The sequence below is a fragment of the Canis lupus genome, chromosome 3 (genome assembly GCF_048164855.1).
Source record: "Canis lupus baileyi chromosome 3, mCanLup2.hap1, whole genome shotgun sequence".
Lineage (NCBI taxonomy): Eukaryota > Metazoa > Chordata > Mammalia > Carnivora > Canidae > Canis > Canis lupus.
The window spans coordinates 81165329-81183003 of record NC_132840.1 but is presented as its reverse complement, the minus strand read 5'-3'; the positions used below and the strand labels follow the sequence as shown (position 1 = coordinate 81183003).

Genomic DNA, 17675 nt, shown 5'->3' with positions numbered 1-17675 from the left:
GTTCCAACACCCACCGGCGGTAGGATTGCCGGCGCAGCTGTGGAAATGCAGACCCCTTGGCCTGCCTCTGACCCACTAACTCAGAATTTCTGGCTTGGAGCCCAGGAAACTGTATTTCTGGCAAGGTCCCCAGGTGATTCTTAAACCTCTGAGAGTTGTAGAACCATCTCCTGATGGCAAGGTCTATACCAGGATAAGATGATTATTTTAAGATGTTCTAGAAGAAGAAGAAGGAGAAGGAGAAGGAGAAGAAGAAGAAGAAGAAGAAGAAGAAGAAGAAGAAGAAGAAGAAGAAGAATGAGGGTTAGGACATGGATCTTCCCCCAAACAGATCAAACGTCCTTGAGAGATTTGCTTTTACTTCCTTGTACCTTGGCTTTGTTCTTTACAGCCTTGGGTCCTCCCCACCCAAAAATAAGACTTCTGATAGACCAGAATAAAGAACCTTAGGGCTGAAACTGAGGGACCTAGTAGATTTTGTCTAGACCCTGCATTTTACACACGGGGAGTCTTGGAGAAGGGACGCGTCAGGCCCGAGGGCAGCCTGCTAGGAGGTGGAAAAGGCAGCATCAAATTGGTAGCTTCTGGGCCTGGGTGCTCGGGGAGAGGACGCTGCTTCCTGTGGCCTTGTAGTATCCCTCATAAAAGGGAACAGAGATGCTGGACACCATGGAGTCAGTCCTCCCAGGGGCTCCCACTCTGATGCACTCCAAGACGGCAACTGTGTAAGCTGGGTCTGCCCGCAGCCATTGCCTTCACGTGCTTCCAGGCTAGTGACTTAGCTCTATCCTGCTCTTCGGCGTCACCTTCTTCCCCGCATACCTCTCCACACTGTGCCCCAACAGCAGTTCAGGGAACACACAAGACCCCAAGGCTCAGAGAAAGAAAGGGGCTTAGCCTGGACCCCCGTGGCCAGCCTGCAGCAAGCCCGAGACGGCGGCCAGGCTCCGAGCCTGCGTGGGCTGGCTGCCCCAGGGTCTCCCCTCTATACTCTACACCCTCCCCCACCATCACCTCCAAAGCCCACACCGCTCTGCCCTTCCCATCTCCGTCAGACCCTGGGATGACCACAGGCAGGGATGGATGGGCTCCTTCACAGGTTCAGATGCACCACTATTTCCAGAAGCTCTTATCAGTATCCTGTTGGCATCCAGAACTTGGCTGAATGGATGGAGGATTACCTCCCCTTCCACTAATGAGGATAGCGCAGGCTCTGGCCGGGGCCACAGGCCGATCATCAGTAGGCGAAGGATTTATAGTGACTTTGGAGTCACCCTGCCTCAGCCAGCCCCATTGCTCTTCATTACAGACCCACGCTGTCCGGGACAACCTTGGCGGATCGTGCATCCCTGGGGAGAGGTGAGCGAGGCCAGGAGAAGCACAGGCTACCTGGGCGGCCCCAGCTCAGACAGGGAGCAAGGGCAGGAAAACGTGCCCTCGAATTCCTTGCCGCACTTCCAGCCCCGGGAAGAGCAGTCCGGCTCTCCTGTGTAAGCCCAAACAAAAATCCAGTGCAACTTCTGGAATGTTCGTGATGTTGGCAAGCTTCTCCTCACCTGTGTAGCAGAATCAAGTTGCTAGTGGCTGCAGATGGTAATGTTGAGGGTGAAAATGCTTTCAAGCCTCTCTTGTGGCAGAGAGGTCTGGAAGAAATGGGGAGACGGCCCCTCTTCCATCCCCGTCTTGTCCTTCTGGCTTCTCTGTTGGTATTTCCAGTCCCAAACCAAAGGATGGGGATAGATGACCTCGGGCCGTCCCGACAGGGCTCTAAGCCTGTGCAGAGCTTGACAGGGGTTAACTGTGGCACCCAAGACAGCTGCTCCCGACCCACCCAGCAGGAGTCACCGTGTCCCTCTTAGCCACATCGACATCAGTAACTTCCCATATTTGGAGATGAATTCCCAAGTCAACCCCAGAGGACGTACCGTAGAACCACTTCTCCTACTACCTGAGCCACGTGAATGCTCCACAAGCATGAGTTTTCCACACCAGCTCCCTCCAGACCCACGGACCCCAACTGCACCCAGGACACCTTCTCCTGGCAATTCGGGGCCCCTCTCCATCAAAGTATTTACAACTGAAGTCACTGCCCCCCCAGACATGCATCCCCCCTGACGCCGAAATGCTCCAGCAAGCCACCCCCTCGCCCCTTCCTGCAGGCCAGAGGGAGGCCACCTTTATGCCCCCATCTTTCTCATCCCTGTCAAGAGCTACCAGTTCTACTTCCAAGTGGCTCCTAAATTCCACTTTCTCCTTTCCACGGATACGACGTTAGCCTGAGGCCTTATGACAGCAAAACCTTCCCGATGGGTCTTCCTATCTTCAGATTATCCTCCTTCACCCCCCCTCCTCACTGTCACCGCTGTGGTCTTCCTAAAACTCAGACCCGAGCGTGTGGGTCAACCTGTTGATGATTCTGCATTAAGTGCGGACTTTGTAGCCTGCCTTCGAGGGCCCACACAAGGAGACCTACCATGATTCTCTAGAAATGCACCCTACTGCGCACATCCACATGCACGCGTGCCATGCGCCAATCACACCAGGCTCCCAGGGACAGTAGCCGCTCCCGTGTGACGGGCGGGCAGGGCTCTGCACATTTGCACTAAATGCCCTGATTAATTCTCACAAACAACCTGATAAGCACCGACTACCATCCCAGGGGGGAAAGCCAGGTTCGGGGGCCCGAGGAACGTGCCCGGGGACACACGGCTATAATGACAGAGCCAGAGATCAAGCCGAGATCGTGCGGCCTCAGCTCTTAATCCCTGAGCTCCTTCTGACCTCCTTGTTCTACTTACGACATTTCCCATCCCGGGGAATGTCCCCTCCCCGCCCTCGTGTCCCTTACCCTGGAGGTCACTTCTGACGACTCCTTCCCTCGTTCCTCCAGAAGGAAAAAAAATCTGTGTTCCCTGGGACCTTTGTTATACTTCACTCTTGGGCCTGATTGTGTAAGGCCAGAGACCCCAGTTCTTTGTGTACATAGTTGTCTCCTCCTTGTCATAGGAAATATTTCAGTTCCTCGTCTGCATCCCCACACCCAGCCAGAGGCCCTGGAGATGCTGGGGTGAGCCCTGCCCCTGCCCCTGGCTAGAGTCCTTACTGGCACCATTTCACCCTCCGTAAGCCTCAGTTTTGCTAGTCAGTGGGCTGGGGCTTAACCCCATCACCTCCAGTCCCACTCCCCTGGGCAGGTCATGACAAGGCATTCTGGAAACTTCCCAAAACTCATTCTTCTGCCTTAGGAGCTGGTCCTGTGCTGAGTCACAGGAAAGCAGCAGGAGTCAAGACCTGGGCTCCCGGGTACGACCTGCATCATCCTGCCCTGGTCCCTTGCCACCCGTCTGTGTTGTTCTGGTGTCCCCTAAGGGCTTCTGAGCTGGCTCCTTCCTCCCCGCCCCTGGCTCCCATCTGCTCCCTTCTCGGGAGCAGGGCAGCTTCCCTTAATCTCACAAGAGGCAGTGTGTGTCCTCCAGGCTGGGAGAAAGCTGGCGATAAATATCTCCCGGACAAGTATTCTTGAAGCCCTCGCCAATCGGTCCCTAATAGCAGAGCAGACGCCGACAGGCGAGCCTTTCCTGCGTGGCTGACCAGGCCGCTTCCGGAGGCGGACGTTCGCTGGAACCATGGCACTGGCACAGCTACAGGGACCCCCACATGCTCCCTCTCACCTGCATGACTCAGGGGGAGGGGCAGGTTCTTATTGGTGCAACTTCAGATGTGCAAAGCATCCTAGGATCCCTCATTCCAGGTACTGGGTGGCCCCACTTTTTTTTAGATTTATTTATTTGAGAGAGAGAGAGCAAGAGTGGGCGAGTGAGCACAGGGCAAGGGGCAGGGGGAGAGAGAATCTCGAGCAGACTCCACCCCCGCATGGAGCCAGACGCGTGGCTCGATCTCATGACCCTGAGATCGTGACCTGAGCCGAAACCAAGAGTCAGACGCTTCACCGACGGCGCCACTCAGACGCCCCGTTGTGTGGCCACTTTTAGCGGTCCTGGGCTCAGGAAAGACTCGGAGATGGTGATGACAACCCTTTATGAAGCACCCTGTGGGCCAGGATCGTTGACACACGAGTCCTCTACCCTACAGTGAGGTAGGTGTGTCACTCCGATTTTACAGATGAGGGTGAGGAATGTGCCCCAGATCCTGCTGCTGGTGACAGGGCCAGAGCTCCTTCCCAGGCCTGCCTGACCCTGTGTCCCTTCCGCTCTCCAAGCCCCAGGCCCTGGCAGGTACTCAAAGCAGGGACCTGAGGTCACCCATCTCCATGCCTTTGCTTGCATGTTTTTCCTAACCCAGAATGACATCTCTCTGCCACCACGTTCCCCACATCATGATTCCTCCTCCAGGAAGCCTCTGGGTTTCCTCCCTTCAGCCCTCCTGCTTACAAAAGGCCTTTATCGAGCCCAGAAAGAACTTTATGTGACCTCTTGATGAGACCGAGTACTTTCTCTCTTATAATCTAGTGATCGTGGTCACGTCCTGAGAGTGGAGGCAGGGAGCATTTCAGCATTTCGGCAGGGCCGCCCCACCCTCAGGCACAGGGGTGGTGGTGGCTACTTCCCCAGGGCACCAGAGTTCTTCCTGCACCTGCTCTTGGACTGCTGGGCATCCGCGGGGCATCCTTCCACCTCTCAGGGCCCTGCTCCCGTACCAGCCCTCTCCGCCTCCAAAGGACGAGGACAACAGAGGTGGCTGTGTGCACGTGTTGGCAGAGCACTGGACTCCTGGAAGCCAGGGCAGGCGTTCCAAGCAGCCTAGTTCCTGTCCAGGTGTGGCCGGGATTAACCCTAAGGGCAGTGGTCACCTCTCCTTGACACAGGACAGCTTGGTTCTTGTCTCACGGAGTCGAAGAATGAATCTCGTGGACAACGGAGAGCGAGGAAAGCCATAGACGTTTACTAAGCAGAGATACAGAGAAAGCTCTCAGCAGCGAGGGGGTCCCGGCAGCGTGGCCCCTGAGGGCTTCCAGGTGTGATCTTTTATTGCGAACCTAGGCAGGGAGCCCACGGCCTTGGGATTCTTGTGCAGCCTTGGTTTGACCAGGGACTATTGATAACACCTCGATGACGTGTTTCTTTTGGTCTCCTGAGTTTCTGGGATCACTTAGTAGCCATCGAAGGGAGATACTCCCTAACATTTTGGAACTAGGGAGCCAGGTTGTTGTTGTTTTTTTGTTTTTTGTTTTTTGTTTTTTTTCTGTTTTTACTGTCTTATCTCTGTTTCTTGGGATGGGTAAGAGCCTGACTCTGGGGCCTCTTGGTGTCCTTGGGGTTTATGGGAGCCCACAGATTCCTGAGAGCCTGACTCTGGGCCTTTCCCTTATCTCTCCCTGCCTAACCCCGTCTGCCCCTAACTCGTTCCTACATCACCCTTAACCTGCTGCTGGAGCAAAGGCTTGGCCAAAGTGCCCAGTCTGAGGGAGAGGGGTGGGAGAGAGGGAGCACACCCCCATGCCATCCCCGGACTGCCTCCGATCTGACCTCTGAGCACAGATCCTGAGAAAGGGATCAGCAACCCTGCCCCCAGCATCAGGCTACAGTGTAGTTTGCACTGAGAATTTCTCTCTTCGCTACAGTAACTAACCCCAAACCTCATGCCATTTGCACCAGTCCATGCTGACCCTGTGCATATTCCCTCTTGCCACCGCCATGGAACCACCCAAGCACTAGATCGGGGACTGGGAGAGAGGCACAAACATATATGCTCTTAGAGGTGGCAACAGGCTTGGGGCACTAAAGCATAGAATGTATGTCATTCTATGACATTCTACATTTAGTGCCCAAGATATCTGAGGCTGACAATTATGGGTGGCAGGGGTGGGTGATCTGAGCCTGCCATTGAGGACCTGACCACCATGCATATGGGGCCACTGGGCCCTCTTCCTGCTTGTTTTACACACACACACTCACAGTGTCAGGGTCAGGCCACAACACCATGGGCTCCTGGGGCCTTAAAGATCATCCAGGGTCTCCAGGGTGGCCCTGACAGCAGCGGGGCCTTGGCCTTCTCTGAACATATTTTAGGCCCAGAAAAAAAATGACATTCCAAAAATTCTAAACCAGGCAGGGACTTTCAAACATTTTGCAAGAATAATTAGAGTCCATTCAAGCAAAATCTCAAGTGGCTGACGAGGAATACAAGCAGAAGAGGTCTGGCTGGAGAAGATGGTGAGGCCTGGAAGCCAGTTCACTCACACATGTGCACACGTGCACACACATGCACATGCACACACGCATGTCCGCATACACCACAGCGGCCAGGTCCCGGGAGCACTGCCCTAAAACCATCCCTCTCGGTGGTTTGGCCCTAATAACTTCAGTCTTCCATACAAAACCTCTTCTCTCTCCAAGAAATAATCAGGAGTTGCAGGGGTGACCTCAGATCAGGGGCAAGAGGTGTGTGAGCTCATAGAGAATCATGGGTTCTTCGGCATTTTAAATATTTTACTGGAAGACAGTGGGGACCTCCCAGAGACAGATGGTGATGGTTCACTCCATGCTAATGTGTCCTGCAAGTCCCCAAAAAGAGTCTAAGGTGAGGGGCCATGCGGTCAGGGCTGGGAGGGAGGGGGCCCTTCAGGAAGCCTGCCTGCTGGGCTGATGGAGAGGCAGGAGGGAGGACGAGGGAGATGAGCACTCCCATCTGGAGGCAGGGGGTGGATCCCCAGAAAGCAGTCTGGAGAAGTCAACAGGAGAGAGGAAGCTGAGCTGCACAGCTCCTGAGCAGAGAGCAGAGGGAAACAGCTGGCAGGAGGTCAGGGCAGACAGGGTGGCAGGAGGGGAGGACTCCCAGCTGCAGTGGCGCAGGGGGGCGGAGGGAAGCTGTGCCCCAGGACCAGAGCCCAGGGGCCGCCCACTGCTGCCTTCCCCACCCCTCTCTCTAGGCCAGGCTGCATCTGCACCTGTCCTCTTCAGCACTGAAGAGCTGAAAGCCCTCCTGCCACCTGCCGATGCCGCCCCCACACCTCCCCCCACCTGCCAATCACCAGCCTTCTTGACTCAGAGCCCACCACGTGGGGTGTGCCCTGACTCATCAGGATGGGTCGCCTCAGAGCCCAGCCTCCTCTGTATCCTTCCCAGCCAGATAGGGCTGCTGCTTCCTGCAGTTTGAAGAGGACGCCCCAAAAGGCCCCACCGGCTGAGCACGTCTGCCCCCAGGCTCCTGCTCTCTACCTGCTAAGCCTTCAGAGCCAGACTCTAAATCCAACTGAGCCCTGTAGAGCCTCGAGGCTGGCACCTCTCTTCTCTGAGCTCAGTGGGGAGAAATACCTCCCTCCCCAACGTCAGAGTCCTAAAGGTCTATTTGGGGAGTTGGGAAGGCACCCTCTTGGCCTGCGAAGTCCACAGAAGCCTGAGCATGCGGGGAGCATGCAGGCCATAGATGGTCACCTCTGGGGCTCCACAGTGACCCCTGGGTACCCCCTCCCCGACTCTGCAGGGCCCCTCCCTTCCTGAGACAGCCAACAGGAAAGGATGCCTGCAGCCACCAATGGGAACATCCCCCTCCATCTAACCCACCAAGTGTTTCCATCCAGGCCCTCCCGAGAGTCTCCCTAGGTTTTGCAGTGCTGGCCAAGGGGAGAGTGGGGTGTCGGGTGGGTTCTGTGAGCCCCCAGGGGCCGGGCACCCTGCAGCCAAGGACCTTAGGATGCAGCCCGGGAACAAGACTGGTAGGCCCAATGTCCATCCTCCACCGCTCAGTGCCCGGGGCCCCTGGATGGCCTCACCTTCACGGGGGCCTGATAGAGCACCTGCCACACAGGACAGGCTGTGAGGAGCTTTCAGTGAAATGACCCACATAAAGCTCTTAATCCATGCACTACATGCAATGAAAGTTAGCTATTATTAATTCCATAACAATAAAAGGCTTATGACATATACCTAGTTCTATATATTTATATAATAGCACAATTATATAGATAACAACTATTTATATAATGCAAAGTACCAAAAATTATCACAGCTCCTTTCTGTCATACCTCCCCGCCCCGTGGTGGCCAGTCCTGCACCCTGAACCCTAACTCAGCATTGCTGACCAGCAGCTGGCAGGCGGCCAGGTAAACCTAGGGAAGAACCAAGAAATTGCTTTTCACTCCAGAGATCCTTTACCTCTCTTTAGATGGTCTGAGGGCAGTGGTTGGTGGGGTTGGACGGCGGGGACGGGAGGGGGGCGGAGTACTGGTTCGTGGATAAACATCCGAGTCTAGACCCTCAATTCAACAACCAACGTGGGAGAGTGGCAAGAAAGCAGGGTTTGCAACCAGAGATATTTGGCTCTTTCCAGGACCCGGGCCCACTGTGTGACCTTGAGTCCCCCCCACCCCCACCCCTGGCCAGCTGGGTGAACTTGGGCGTGTCACTTTATTTCTGGGAGCCCCAGTTCATGCGTGAAAAGTGGGTAGTAACACCTGGCCAGCCTTGTCTCATATTCGAAGACTTGGTTAAAGCAGGTGTTCCATGAATAACTCGGTTATTTTTGTCCTGTGAAGCCTGACTCCTTGAGACTCTGGCCCTTCCCTTAATGTCTCACCTCATTCTTTCCGTGTGGTGTGCTCAGCACAATATAAAAAGTTTTCCTCCATGACCACAGATCTCAGGGGACAAACTGGAGCAAGTAGGCCTCGAGGTCTAAGTCCAGTTCATCCAGGGCTTATACGCTAGACCAGGCGCAGAGAACACAAGGTGAACACAACGGCCGTGGCCCCTGCCCTCAGTTTACCCTCCATTCCTCGTTTACCTTTGTTCCTTTGGTGTCTGATGTATTGTAAATGCTCAATGAAGGTTTGAAGACATTAAGGGGGAATGAGAAGGAAGAAAAGTGGGGAGGAGGGGAGGAGCGAGAAGATTCCCCCTCCTGGCAGGATGCGCCTAGAGGAACAGACAAAGCTCGTGTGGAGGAGAACTTGGCGTTTTCTCTTTGAGGGCAGGGCTGGTTAGGGGGGCCCGGAGAGAAGGGGGATTCCAGAACGGTGGGACATCCGTGACATGGGGCAGGTGACGTGAGTGGACAGCCGGTACGGGTTGCTACTGAGCACCCAGGAGAAGGAGGCCAGCTTTTGGAGAAGCTGGTCAGGTGCTGTCCTGCAGGCAGCGGAGGCCATTAGACCTTCCAGCCCCTGGAGAGGGAGACAGCACGAGGAAAGCGATGGGTTGAGGGGAAGACTCGGGGTTGGACCAAACAGCGTCCACAGGCTGTCGGGAGAACCCAGGAGGAGGGGGTGAGGCCCGGACTTTGGGTTGCAGTGGCGGGGACAGAGAGGAGCTGTGGGCGAGGGGCTGGACCTCACTTGGTGATGGTGACAGACTGCAAATAATGCAAGAAAGGGAGGTCGTGGGGATCCCTGGGGGGCTCAGCGGTTGAGCACCTGCCTTCGGCTCAGGGCATGATCCTGGAGTGCCGGGATCGAGTCCTGCATCGGGATCCTTGCTTCTCCCTCTGCCTGTGTCTCTCCCTCTCTCTCTCTGTGTGTGTCTCTCATGAATAAATAAATGAAATCAAAAGAAGAAAGAAAGAAAGAAAGAAAGAAAGAAAGAAAGAAAGAAAGAAAGAAAGAAAGAAAGAAAGAAAGAAAGAAAGAAAGAAAGAAAGAAAGAAAGAAAGAAAGAAAGAAAAAAGAAAAAGAAAAAGAAAAAGAAAAAGAAAAAAGAAAGAAAGTGAGGTCTCACTAAGGGCCACGCTTCCCAGCAGGAAACATCTGTGAGCACAATGGGAAACTGAGGCAGAAAACTCGGGTGGGTGGTGCAAGCACACACTGTGTGGCCAGAGCAGCGCTGTCCCGGTGCGGCGGGCGCACACACGTGTTAGTTCCTGGAGGAAAGGGCCACGGCGGATCCATCGGTTTCTCACAAGATAGTGCGATGCCGGCCTCACAGCAGGTCTTGATGAGCGTGTGTTGAGCAGACAAATGTTCGCAAGGAGCTTCCTGTCTGCTTACCATAATGCCCAGAAGGTTCTAGAAGAGATCCCAGGCTCACTCACAGTTCCCTGCCTGGGAGCAGGGAAGACAGGGAAGAGAGACCAGCGGGTGAGGGAAGGGGGGATGAACGTTTTGGGGCCAGGAAACTGCACCCATGGCTTGTGCACCGTGTCCCTGGGAGTCCCCAAGCCCGGAAGAGAAGCCTCAAGGTGTCCTGTGGGTGAGAAGCCCCCGCGCCCCGTCCCCCCACCCCCTCCCCCCACAGCACCGTGACTTTTATCTACGCTACATAGTGACACTCAGCTTATGATTCTGTTTGAAAAAGCATCTCATTGATTTGAAAGAGAAAGTCTTTCCAGTGGCTGCTACTTAATACACAGAAATGAAAAAAAAATTTTTTTAAATACACAGAAATGAAAATGGGATTGGAAACGAAAATCGCCGGCGCCCCAGTCATTCCCTCCCAAAGCATAATGGGACATTAGTCAACGTCCTGCGGGGGTTTTCGTGGAGACCGTCTGGGTATCTCTCTCCCCCGCCCGCACCCCCACCCCAAGAGAAAAGCCTAAGGGATCCAAACCCAGGCCCAGTGGGGGAGCCCAAGCTCTCTGAAGCCTGCGGGGCTGGATCAGACTGTCCCTCGCCCCGGCCTCCCCTGCTCCCCCCAGCACCTCGGGGTGCTCCGGCTTGTTGGGGGGAGCTTGTGGCTGTCCCAGCCCCTGGCTCAGACCCCGTCCACAGTGAGCTGGTGACCACCCAGCATCCTCCTCCACGGCTGGTCTGTCTCTGGTGGCAGCCCCCCTTCTCCGTCAGGGCACAGGCCCACCCACCCTGGGCTCCCCTGCACCCAGCAGGGCTCACCCCTGCCCGCCTGTCCGCCCCCCCCCCCCGCCGGGGACCCCCCTGTACCTCAGCTCTGTGTCACCCTGACCCTCCCCGCCGGAGCTGGACAGGGGTGGGAGGAGGGGACGCTTCTCGCCCAGGGTCACACCACTACTTTAGGGCCTCATTACAGGCCCGCCACCCCCAGCTGACAACCCGCTAATTCCCTCTGATAACGCCATCCCTGGCAGCGTCCCCGCTGTCTTGACACTGTCCTTCTTGCAAGAAAGATTTTGAGATAAAAGGAGCCGTGAAATCATCATTGGGCCGGGAGGAAAGAGCCTCCGAAAGGAGGGCCCCGCCACAGCCCTCCTCCTCCCTCTTTCCCCTCCTCCCTCTCTCACTCCTGCCCCTCTCCTCCCCTCCCCTCTTTTCCCCTTCTCCCTCTCCCTCTTCCCCTCCTCCCCTTCCCCTCCTCCCTTCCCCTCTCTTCCCCTCCTCCTTCCCTTCCTCCCTCTCCCCCTCCTTCTCCCCCTCCCCACCTCCCCTCGTTGCTCCTTCCCTCCTCCCCTTCCTCCCCTCCTCCTCTCCCTTCCTGCCCACACCCCCGTCTGTCTTTCTGCTCTTCCCCTTCCTCTCCTCCCTCTCCCCCTCCTCTCTCTATCCTTCCTCCCTCTCCCCCTCCCCCCTCCTCCCTTCCTCCCTTCAACCCCTCCTCCTCCTCCCCTCTTCCCCCTCCCCCTCCCTCCCTGCCCTCCTCCCCTTCCTGTCCCCTTCCTCCAGCCTTTCCAGCTCCGTCCCAGCTCCCTCCCCCTCCTCACATCACCCCATCTTCTAGCTCTTTCTCCAGCCGCCCCCCCCCCAACACACACACACTTCTCCTTTCTCTCCTCTCTTCTCTTCCTCCTTCTTTCTCCCTCTTGTTTTGGTGCCAGAAACAGTCTAATTACAACAGAGAACTTGAAGAGACTGAGAGGAAAAAAAATAAATAAACCCACCACACATAGCTGATTAAAATGTCCTATGAAATCTAATTTGTAAAGCTCAAATCAGAATAAAAAGTGTTACTCCCACAATTCGGGGCCAATTTGATTTTTAATGAGACTCCTCAGAGACCCAGCCAAGATCTCATCAGGTTGCAGGCACGGCCACCTTCCCACCTGCCACAGGCTCTCTGACACGGCTGCGTCTGCTCTTGGGGAGCCCCACCACCTCGACCACCGCCATGGCCACCACCTCGGCCTCCACCTCAGCCACCACCTCGGCCACCACCACGGCCACCACCTGGGCCTCCACCTCAGCACCCCCTTCTCGGGGCACCTGCCGCTGACAGCCGGGCCTTACTGGTGGTGCGGCCTGCAGCCCTGTGCCCCAGGGTGTGCAGCAGCCGGTGTCCCCCCCGCTGTGTGGCCCTGACTGTCCTGCGTAGGGGAGAAGCGGAGGCGGCAGCTTGCCTGCCAGGCCACCCTTCCCGATCCGTGTTCTGTATCTGCCGGGCAGGGAGTGGGAAAGAACGTGGCCTTGGAGGTCACAGGGAGCCCGGTCAGGCCCCGACTCCACCACTCATCAGCCGTGGGATCTTGAGCAGATGGCTTTGCCTCTGATCCTGCCTTCTTTGCTGTAACGTCGGGATATTTCTGCCCTGGCCCGTAATTGCACGGGTGACGGGAGGGAGGGTGTATGAGGCACCGCTTGCACCGGGGGCCGGGGGCTCAATGTCCCGTTGTCCGTGCAGCGGAGGCCTCCCGGGAACACGGGTCACATGCCCCGCTTCGTCAGCATCCCCACCAGGACCGGCTCAGGGACCTGGGTCCAGCACAAGTCAGGAGGTGAAAGTCTTGGTTGCAGCCCTTGTCCTGCCACCAGACACTTCCCGGGGGTGGGGGCGGGGGCGGGTAGTTAACCTCCGGGGCCCTGCAGACTGGTTGGCAAGCTCCAAGTGCTACGGCTCCTGTCGAGCCAGAGGCAATGCATCCCCGGTACTCACACAGTCATCTGTCACTCCCTTGGGCCTCATTTCCTCACCCAGAAAACGGGGAGCAAAATCGTACCTACCTCGTAGGTTGCTATGAAGATGAAAATACTCATGAGCTGATATTTTAAAATCTTAGAAGAGCGCCCGGCGCTGGTGGGTGTGTTCAGGTAATGAGAGGTGAAGTGGCGGCTTAGATGCAGAGCTTGGGGTCACGCTGGTGACGTTCTCCTAGGTGAGAGGGAAGCCAGAGTTGGGTCGGGTGCCCGGGAAGAGAGGGACAAAGCAGGTGAGCTCAGAGGCCTCCCTGCTCCTGCCAGCTCACTGTGCCACTCTGTGCCACCCCGCATCCTGTGGAATCTGGCCCTAGGCCCATCCTGGGAACCGCTGAAATAACCATATTTTCCCTGGATTCTCGGGTTTTTGACCAAACTGCCCTACTCTCAGTCCCCTCACCTTCTCGAGGGGTACACCCTCACAGGGTGCTTGCAGCTGGAGGGCTGTCTCCAGCCTCTGCCCCGTTGGGGGAGTAGGTGCAAGCAGGTGGCAGTGAGTTGGAGTTTGCAGAAAGGAAAGTGTCAGAGCTCATCCCAAGCACAGCGGACGAGGCCCCTTCGGGGGTAGGAGGAGGCCGGAGGGCAGCGTGCCTGCGTGGGGAGGCCTGAGGAGCAGGGCAGCTGAGCTGCGAGCCAGCTGCTAAAAGCAGGAATGAAGTGGGGGGCAGGTAGGAAGCCGCTGCTGAGCCCCAGGCAGGAGGTAAGGCCCGGGGGTGGGGGGTATCCCCTGGGGCAGCCTCTGCCCTGCTTCCTAACTGGAGGAGTCCTCTAGGCCTTGCTGCCTGCCAGAAGCTGACCGCTGTGCTTGTCTCCTTCCCAGGCCAAGTATACTCCTTCAGCCAGCAACCCCAGGACCAGGCCGTGGTGTCGGGCCAGCCGGTGACTCTGCTGTGCGCCATCCCTGAATACGATGGCTTCGTTCTGTGGATCAAAGACGGCTTGGCTCTGGGTGTGGGCCGGGACCTCTCAAGTGAGTACCCCCAGACCTCCTTGGGAAGGCCCGGGACCAGTTCCCGCCTGACCCACCTGCTTCCTAGGGAACTCCATCTTCATAGGCATTCGGAGATTCAATCCCCAGCTTTCATTGTATATTCCCCCTGGGGCAGAGGCCGCTTGGGCAGGCTCTGGGTCCAGGACCCATAGGACCTTGAGAGCCCTTCTGACTACTGGTAATGAATTATAAGTAAACCGTCAATTCCAGTAACCCTAAACGATGTTGCCCTGGAGGGTCTGTTCTCAAGTCAAACACAATTCATGTAAAGTCAGATCCCTAGAAGTAAAGTGTTCCTGTTTCTTGGTCCAAAATGTATGCCCAAAAAAAAAAAAAAAAAAAAAAAAAGTATGCCCCGCTTAAGTCACAGCCCAGCTTTTCTCGGCTCCCATCCTTTAAAGGGAGCCAAATAAATTGAACGCTCACAAAGGAACCCACCCAGTTGGTTTTAGGGGTTATCATGTGATGGGAAGAAAAGGAGCGCTTAAAGTCCAAACCTCTCTGAGCCCACCCAGGCTGGTATTGAGCAAAGATGTCCTGGTATGCTCCTGGAGCTGGCATCTGAGGTCCCCGTCATCTGCTAACCATTGTGAATGTCAACCTTTAAGCTCATACAGATGTCTTCCCAACCCATCCTGGTCACTCACCCACCAGCAATTATTATTTTCCCCTGGGGAGGGTAGGCAGGTGACTGCTTGCTAGGCTTAGCATAACCTGGAAAATCCAGAACAAGGGATCCGGGTGTCCCCGCCCTTGGGGGGAATGGCTGAGGGTAGAGGAGGAAAAAAAATATATATGTATTCAACTGAGAGGTAGCTTTGCTTCTCTCATGGTGTACAGCTGTAGGAAAATAAAAATCGAAGTGCACTCAGGAACACGATGGTTGGGAAATTAATATTTTAAAATGTGAGTTATGTCTTGCCAAAAATGTATATTGAAACATTATAGCCATGGTCAATAGCATCACCGGGTTTGAGTGCTGCAGCCCAACTGAGCATGGATAAAATACACAATAATATCTCCAAAATATACTGTGCTGCCATAAAATTTAAGTATTATGGGAACCAGCCAATTTCAGGGGCTCTGAACTTCCTTACCCTAGAGAAACTGGGGGAATGATATCACCTTCCCAAACTAGAATCACTCATGCTCCGTGTGGCTCTGAGCTTGGACCAGCATCCTTGCTGGCGAAGGAGGGACTCCGGGCTCCTGGTCCATGGTTTGCAGCCTTTGGTCAAGGACTGGGGTCTTTTTGGGTTGATGGCCAAGAGGAAGCCCCAGGTCACCACGGCCATTCAACACCGCATGGAGAAGTGACCCTCTGGCATCCAATTCCATGCATGGCTCTCTGGGATCAGGATTGGGTCCCGCTAAGTGAGGGACGATGGGGTTCTGATGAGCTGGGGTCTACTTCCTCTCTGACCTGACTCCACTCATACAAAGAAGGTTGCCTGTCTCCTTGCAAAGCCAATAAATTCAAATTCCTGGTAAAATCTCTTCTATGTTTGATCACCTATCCCCAAAAAAAGCATCATGGCGACAATGACAGAAACTCACACGCTCAGTAAATACTGTTTCCTAGCCTGACAAGGAAAGGAGAGGAATGGATCTCGATTCAATTCAACACATATTCACAGGGCACTTGGTCACAGGTTTTCCGGTGGGGGAACCAAGGTCCAGAATCGTGCCACAGTTCTGTCACCCTCCCCTGATTTAACTTCATCCTTTTCTGTGTGGCTGTGCCCAGTCGAGCAGGAATCACGCCCTAACGGAAGACCTAACCGTCTTTCTGGTCACCAAAGCTGGAACACGCATTCAAAGGACATGATTTATAAACGCATGGCCTCCTATAGATAGAACACTCTTCTTCGAAGAAGCGCAAATGAGTCTCAGACATTATGTCCTAAATCTATAATGATCCACAGGGAGAAAAAGAAGGATTCCCTCCCACCCCCCCTCCCACACCCCCACTTTATTTGACAGGCAAATAAAGTCACCATCAAGAAAAAAATTGATCTAAACCCAGTGTGTGGCTCCTAACACCCAAAAACCCTGGCACCCTGCATGTTCTTGCTTCTAAAGACGGGGACCTTTAGGGGCTCCTGGTGGCTCCATCGGTTGGGCGTCTGCCTTCGGCTCAGATCATGGTCCCAGAGTCCCAGGATCGAGCCCCGCAGCTGGCTCCCTAACCAGCGGGGAATCTGCTTCTCTCCCTCGGTCCCTCACCCTGCCTGTGCTCTCGAGAGAGCACTGCTCTCACTCACTCTCTCTGTCTCTCAGATAAATAAATAAAATCTTAAAAAAAAAAAAAAAAAAGGCCAGGACCTTTCTGGCTGTCCCATCTCCCTGTCATTTTTCTTCGAACCATCATTTAGAGACTGCGTGCCACACACTTAATATGGATGATCCCGCTTCTCTTCACCTTGACTCGTGGTGGTACCGATATCATCCCCATTTTGCTGAGGTGGGGACCGAAGCTCGGAGAAGTTAAAGTACCTCCCCCAAGACAGCAGAGCTAGGGCACGATAGACCTGGCCCTCGAATCCACGCACTCTGACGGTAGAACCCGCACTCGCAATAGTGTTGCCTCCCCTGGGCGTAGCGAGAGAGAATAATGATACCATGGAAGGAGCTAGAACTTGCTCAGAATCGATGCTTCTGGGCTTGTGTTTTTTCCAAAGATCCTGCCAGTCCTTGGGATAGCATTGCAGCTCGTTGCCTAATTAGGCAAATACAAACAAACCCATCACTGATGTTTTCAGCAGCTCATGAGAGCGAAATCCTGCTGCTGATAGCTTGCAAGACAACAAAAACACAAGCTCCAGCCAAGATGCCTGCAGGAGACCAGGGACTAATCAAGGACAGCGGGATCCAGAGGCTGGGCCGGAAGGGTTGGGGGCGGTGAGCCAGCTACATTGAGGGCAGCAGCGGGGAGAGGGCTGGACAGGAACCCGTTTCCAGCCCCTTGTCCTGGCCCTGGGGAGAGCCCGCTTAACTTACCTGGGCTTCTTCCCAAAGCCCAGCAGAGGGCAGGAAGGGCGGGCAGGAGGGGAGGTGGCGCTCTGGGGGGGGACAGCTGACGGCCTTGTGAGCATCTCTGGTGGGGTCGGAACAGCTGCGCAGGGCAGGGCCCTTTGATTGCACGACAGGGACGACGCCAGCCACGAGGACACCCGCCCGAAGGCTCAGCACACAGGAAGCCCCAAAACACATCCTGGGAAGGATCACGGCTCCCTCCCTGCCAAGGAACGGGTGCCAGTGGCCCCTGCACAGCTCACTCCAGGGGAGCCCTGCCCCACCTCTGCAAGACCCTTAGCTTAGGATAGGAGGGACCTTAGAGCTCCAAGATCCCTTCTAGGGTAGAAACCTCCTCCGCGGTGTCCCTGACAGGTGCTCACCAACCTCTGCTTGAATACAGCTCCCCATGGGGACCTCACTACCACCTCTGGCAGCCCAGATGCTTGTTGAATATTTCTTTTTTTTTAAGATTTTGTTTATTTATTCCTGAGAGATGGACTCGATCCCAGGACCCCGGGATCACGACCTGAGCCAAAGGCAGACGCTCAACCACTGAAGCCCCCCAGGCGCCCCTTGTTGAACATTTCAAATGAAGAATATTCTAAAGTATTTCCTCATATTAGTTCTATCCAGTGGTGCTAGCCTGTCCTTGGAGCTACTTGAACACATCCAACCCACACCTAGAGACTGAAATATTTGGAGAGCTAGTGCATGTGCCTCTGTCTCTCTGTTTCTCTCTCTCTCTCTCTCTCTCTCTCTTGCTTAAGCTCTAGTCTTCTCCTTAAAAGGCCACATAGGCCAACCCTCTTCTGCGGCACATTTCTGAGAACTCACACTGTCCTGGTGAAGGTCTTCTAGAAAGAGCAGTTTCGAGCTGCCAGAGGGTGGGAGGGC

At 55.2% G+C, this 17675-nt stretch overlaps 1 protein-coding gene and 1 long non-coding RNA gene across 6 annotated transcripts in view; one reads left to right on the top strand and one right to left on the bottom strand.

Moving 5' to 3' along the window:
* The window catches only part of KIRREL3 (kirre like nephrin family adhesion molecule 3), a 540292-nt gene that overhangs the window by 434105 nt on the left and 88512 nt on the right, over positions 1–17675 (top strand). For all 5 annotated transcript variants that reach the window (XM_072822662.1, XM_072822661.1, XM_072822660.1 and 2 more), the window contains exon 3: positions 13593–13742. In XM_072822662.1, the coding sequence (XP_072678763.1) occupies positions 13593–13742 (150 nt within the window). The remainder of the gene's footprint in view (positions 1–13592; positions 13743–17675) is intronic.
* Positions 1–17675, bottom strand: part of LOC140631221 (uncharacterized) — a 62165-nt gene that overhangs the window by 15624 nt on the left and 28866 nt on the right. The window contains exon 3 of the long non-coding RNA XR_012028844.1: positions 12800–12947. This is a non-coding gene — a long non-coding RNA (uncharacterized lncRNA). The remainder of the gene's footprint in view (positions 1–12799; positions 12948–17675) is intronic.